At 35.1% G+C, this 5991-nt stretch overlaps 1 protein-coding gene across 1 annotated transcript; it reads right to left on the bottom strand.

The window, feature by feature from the left end:
* Positions 1-2036: 2036 nt before the first annotated feature.
* On the bottom strand, positions 2037-5764 carry casp20 (caspase 20, apoptosis-related cysteine peptidase). Its single transcript, XM_048200587.1, is given in 6 exon segments — positions 2037-2717; positions 2813-3020; positions 3023-3310; positions 4267-4372; positions 4473-4831; positions 5489-5764. Coding segments are annotated over 5 exon segments (1071 nt in total). The 5' UTR covers positions 4809-4831; positions 5489-5764; the 3' UTR covers positions 2037-2584.
* Between the last annotated feature and the right edge of the window lie 227 nt (positions 5765-5991).

The raw sequence follows: 5991 nt of genomic DNA, 5'->3' as shown, positions 1-5991 counted from the left end.
ACAGGCTCTGAGATGAGGTTAAATTAATTGGAGAGATCAGTAAAGTAAGATAAAATTATTTTTGTAAATGAATTTTTGATGAGCATTAATTACTAAGCCAAAGGAATGAGTGTCGTGAATAGTGTGAATTAGGAGCTTCGGTTAAACATATTGTACTTTAAAACAATTACTTCAAGAAAGACCTGACAAATGCTTTCTTTCCAAAATATTTTTTTGCTGACATATTTTATCACTTAATGTGATTGAATACTCTAATATAGCCTATTATTAGCACTGGACCCAAACTGTAGTTTGTAGCAATTACAGTGTATTTATAATTACCATGTCAATTCAGGAAACGTGCTTTGTGAAGCCTACATTTGACAAACTGTTTCTTTTGGTCCTATCCCATGGCATGTTTATGTGTTGATGAATGTTTATTTTAATTGGATTAATGACAAGTATATTTCATTGTACATGAAGTAATGCACCAGGTTTTTGTATTAAAACAATTTTTATGACTTTTACATGCAAAAAAAAATTGTCATTGTTACGGTTTGTGTAATATGAACTCATATGCAAAAGTGCTCTACAATAAACACCAGTTTGCCATTAACACAAACCCATATTGATGATGACCACTGATTTGAATATTGTTTCATGTCTCAATAAATTGCTTGACACACTTATGTTTTCAGATTAATCAGGTGGAGGAGGTTCAGAAATTTGTAATTTGAAAGTAAAAAAAGTGACATTTGAAGGAAAAGTTTCTGCTGGTATTGAGACTTGAACCCACAACCTTCAGGTTACCAGTCTGACTCCCTAACCATTAGGCTATGACTATAAAACCCTTTTAAAAATACGTTTCCATGACTTTACCAGTTGAGTACTGATTAAAGACCTTAATGAATTTTGATACATTCTGATGCTAGCTTAGCTTATATTAGGTAGGCTATGTTTTTTTGCTTCAAATATAGTTCCTTATTTACATGCTTCAAATTAATTTTGTGTGTACTAAGCATGACTAGTAATTGATTAAAAATGTATTATAGTAATATTATATACCACATTGCTATCATTGTGTAAAATTAATATTAAAATACTCGAATTCTCATGACACCACCTCTACTGCTGTAGATCCGCTACTTGGCTACCAACTAGAGGAACGTCTGTACCTCTGATACTGACTGACCACGATAGCATTTCTTTTTACAAGTTGCTTGCAACTATCACTTAAACTATCGCTTTGTGCGAACAAATTATACTGGTAGTGACGATTCTCTCTGAGCAATCAGTGATCTGCAGTGTTAACACATCACATTTTAGTATTGGTACGGCTCGCTTTGAACCTCAACCAAGGTGGTGCTATTTAAAGTGGACCTATAATGCCTCTTTTACAAGATGTAATATAAGTCTCTGGTGTCTCCAGAATGTGTTTGTGAAGTTTCAGCTCAAAATACCCCACAGATCATTTATTATAGCTTGTCAAATTTGCCCCATTTGGGTGTGAGCAAACGTCATTTTTGTGTGTGTCCCTTTAAATGTAAATAAGTTGCTCCTCCCGCCTCCTTTCCAGAAGAGGGCGGAGCTTTAACAGCTCAACAACAACAAAGCTGGAGAATCTCACGCAGCCCAAAATAAGGATTGTCTGTAACGGTGTTCAGCCTTACATTGTTCAAACCGGAGTCGACACTGATGGAGAGACTCAGGAAGAAGTTACAACTTTCAGAATGAAACTGGACGTGTTCTCTGAATGGTTAGTGGATGAATTTATGTAGTTGCTGTGGAGTTGCTCGGTAAACACTGTCACAGACACAAAGACGTATCTTTAACATAACTCTAGGGGAGTTGGAAAATGAGCCTATTTTCAAAAAAAGTGATGTTCCCCTTTAACCTTATCTATATCCAACCTCAATAGCAGCAAAAGGGTTTTGCATTAACATGAACAAAATAATATAATAACAAAAAATTTTGCTATCAAAAAAACTTTAGGATTACCATGGCACTCTTTCAATTTAAAAAGCCTTTATTATCAGATGGTTGCTTACAAAAAATCTAAAAACTCTCCATTTCGGCACATGCAGTATCATTCATATCATAGAGTATCAGCATCATATCATTAATATTTTGCTATATTGCTCCTTTCATGCTCCCTGATGGCATGTTTCTGTGACTTAATGTGCATTGCAGGTGACTCTGAGTAATATATCATTCCATTTTTACATGCAGTAATACACCATATTTAAAGGTTATTTTATTATGAAATAATTGGAAGAGTGTATTTGTATCGAATATAAAAAGTACATAGAAAAGGTTAAACATTTTATATAAAGAAATGTGTAAAACATATCTGCAAAAATTAAATAATTAACCGCAGCTTATTGAAAGTTACTTATAAAACTTGGAAAAACAAACTGATCTCAAATGGCTCATGGATCCCTTAAAGTAAACAATTTTGGTCCTGATTTTAAAAAAAAAAAATCATCCTTTAAAAGTAAATCATCCTCAAAGTAAATGTGCTGTTTAAACTTGTTTGAGATTTCCCTTTAAATGATCCTATTAAAAAATGACATATCAAGCCATGGCTTCACATATACAGGAGCTTTCAGTGGTTCACCGGCCGCAGGATCAGTTTCTTCCTCATGGCGACTTCATGGACAGGCATTTGTTTGCTCTGTATCCCCTTTTTGCTAACCTCATCATTCACATAAAGCAGGATTGTCAGGATGTCTGTACCCCTGGGAACATTAAATAAATAAATAAATAAATAAATGTCTTTTTTGATAGTACATATAGTTCTGATTTTGTGCATGATTTATTAGTTAAAACTTACTGTGGACAGTGTTTCTCTAGGTTTTGGCAAAGTAGCTGAATAAACCAGGAGCCCTCTTTTTGATTTCTAAAAGAAACGTGACCATCAGTGGTTGACCTGGCAATGAGGAAATCTGAGTCAGACGGGATTGTGATATCAAAATCATCACCATCCGCCTCCATCTCTGACTCTCCATCTTCTGGAGCATCCGCTTGGACTTTCACACGATTTGATATTTTTTGCCACGACATGCCTGTATAAAAAACAGTTTGGGTTTGCCGACAAGGTTTTTGCAGGTAATGCCATTGAAAGGCTCCCGTATTTCATCAACAGAAACAACACCATCATCGCTTCCACAGACTCCTTCTTTTACGCCATGGGAGAGGACACAGCATACAAAGCAGTCTCCATCTACTGTCTTCCCCAGCTCCTCGAGGAGATTCTTCATTTCAGCTGCAGTTTTATTTCTGTGCTCCACCACGTCAAACCCCAGCCAGCGGAAAACTCTGGTAAGACACTCTGGGGTGGAAAAGAGAGAATATGAGCAACTTATGGAAGCTTGTTTCCGCCACTGAATAAAAAGTAAAAAGGTAATTGCGACTTTTTATCTCACAATTCTGACATTTTTTCTCATTATTGTGTGATATAATGTTGCAGTTGCGAGTTATAGCCAGAATTGCATGTTTTAAATAATTGTGATATAAACTCGTAATGTGTAAAAAATGCGAGTTTATATCACAGTTTTGACTTTATAACATGCAATTGCAATTTTATATCATGCAATTCTGACTCTATAACAAGTGCAAGTTTATATCACACAATTTTGACTTTATAACACAACTGCAATTTTATATCATGCAATTCTGACTTTATAACTGGCAATTTCGACTTTATATCACGCAATTCTGACTTTATAACACCCAATTGTAACCTTATATCATGCAATTCTGACTGTATAACTCACAATTCTGACTTTATCACGTAATTGCAAGTTTATATCACACAATTTTGTCTTTATAACAAGCAATTTTGACTTTATAACATGTAATTGCAGCTTTATATCACAAAATTCTGACTATAACTCGCAGTTGCGACTTTATCACGCAATTCTAACATTATAACACGCAACTTCTCATTAATATAGAACGGTGATTAAACTAACTGGAACTACCAGTGCATTAAACACCTTTCAGCCAATCAGAATCGAGTATTTAAACAGACCTATTTATAACTTAAAATATCACACTTTATTTTAAGGTGTCCTTGTTACAGTGTAATATAGTACTGAGTAATATTAATTAACAACAGGTACTATTTATTACAGGGTTTGGTTTAGGGTTAGTCGCATGTAATTATGCATAATGTATAGTTAGTACTATAGTAACTACTATGTAACAAGGACACTGTAAAATAAAGTGTTACCAAAATATCTAATGCCAACTAAATAAAATACAAAAAATGTTTAAAAAACAAACTTTGGTCCTCATCTGATCCCCTTCTTTCACTCATGTTCTTAAAATTTACATTATTGATGATTACGCAGACACCACGTGGAATTTGTGCTATTTTATACTGAGAGACCTGAAATAAAAGCACAAATACACACATCAGTGATACAGAACATACTTGACTGCAGCATTTACAGCAACTTGAATACATGAGGGTCAAATATGAACATCACCTCATGCATAGGATGGATTGGAGGATCAGAAATGGCATGCACTGGAGGATCAAAAATGGCATGATCCTTTAACGTTGGAAAATTTTCCAATACACTTTCCTTTCTTAAAAGCTCTATGAATTGGCGACACGTTTCGTTCCCCTTTCCCATGAGTTTGTCAAGTAGCTCGATGACTCTTTTCTCTCTTTCACGAATATCAGAGAGGTTGTTGTAGTCACGCTGAGTAATAAGTTTAGCCTGCTGCACATGCTGCAAGATGATCTCGGCCTCTACAGTTAAAGTGTCTATGAGGAAGACTTTGTTTTGTTGAATTCTTTGAATGAATGTTTTGTCCATTGTACAAAATCAACACTTAAGAACTGGAGAAAAGAAGAAAAAACATGGATATTAGTTCATTTTTTAGAGCATCTTCAGTACAGTAAATTGTTCATATTCACTTTAAAGCAAAGAAGAAACATGCAATACAATAATATAAAGTTACAAAGAGTCAATAACCTAATAATGGCCAATAGTGCTGACATGAACAAAGTGAAATAAAAGCTCAGTTCATATATTATTAACAACAAGTAACACAAACCAAGTAAGTGGCAGCTTGTGCACGCAAGTTTTAAATTTACAAAGGACTTGATGTTCACACAAGGAAACAATTTCATGTTGCAGTGTTCAGGTGAGCGATATAAGTTAACTATTAGCCTGTTTTAAATCGATTCATCCGCAGTTCGATATAGATATGCTATAAATATAAACATAAAACTTATTTGACAATTACTATAACTTGTAACTTATAACTAAAATTACATCGTTCGGTTTACGATTCTCCGAGGAACCGAATCAAATAAATCATATTTGATTTGCTTTCATTTTCCCTTTATTACAACACGTCAGCAATCTGCACCACTGAAATCATATTTATACAAAAAGTACAAACGTCGACATATCTAATTTGCAATAATATTAGCAGAGACGTTTAAAGATATATGTTATGTTACGTTTACATTTTAAAGTAAAACACTGACCTTGTTGTCAGATGATGGTTTTCCTCGCAGACAGTGTTGCCACGTCCGCGGTTTTCCCGCCACTTCAACAGTTTTGGCGCGGGTTGTTTTTAATTCCCGCGGGTTGAAGCGACCCAAATAACGTATTATTTAGGCCCTGGAATGCGAATTTTACCAGGGAAACCCTGCCAAAAACGCGGATTTTACCCCCCGAAAAGCGATTTTTACCGTGAGACCCCCTGAAACGCGATTGGGATTGTTTTGAGTAACATTTGGGCGGGGTTTGTTGTGAAAACCTGGCAACCCTGTTTGCAGAACTGAGTGTGGGGTTGCCAGATATTCTGGGTTGCCTATGCCTAACCTTATGTTGGGTCGACCTATGTGAACTGGCAATAAAAACATTTAGGCCAACTAACCTTTAGGGAAATGTTGATAGTCTGCCTCAGGAGGTCAAGCTTTATTTTTTTCAAGGTCATTTTTTTCACTTTTCAGTAAATACACTTGGTTACATTTGATATGCTGAC

This window comes from Megalobrama amblycephala, linkage group LG8 (genome assembly GCF_018812025.1).
Source record: "Megalobrama amblycephala isolate DHTTF-2021 linkage group LG8, ASM1881202v1, whole genome shotgun sequence".
NCBI lineage: Eukaryota > Metazoa > Chordata > Actinopteri > Cypriniformes > Xenocyprididae > Megalobrama > Megalobrama amblycephala.
This window is presented reverse-complemented; position numbering and strand designations above follow the sequence as displayed.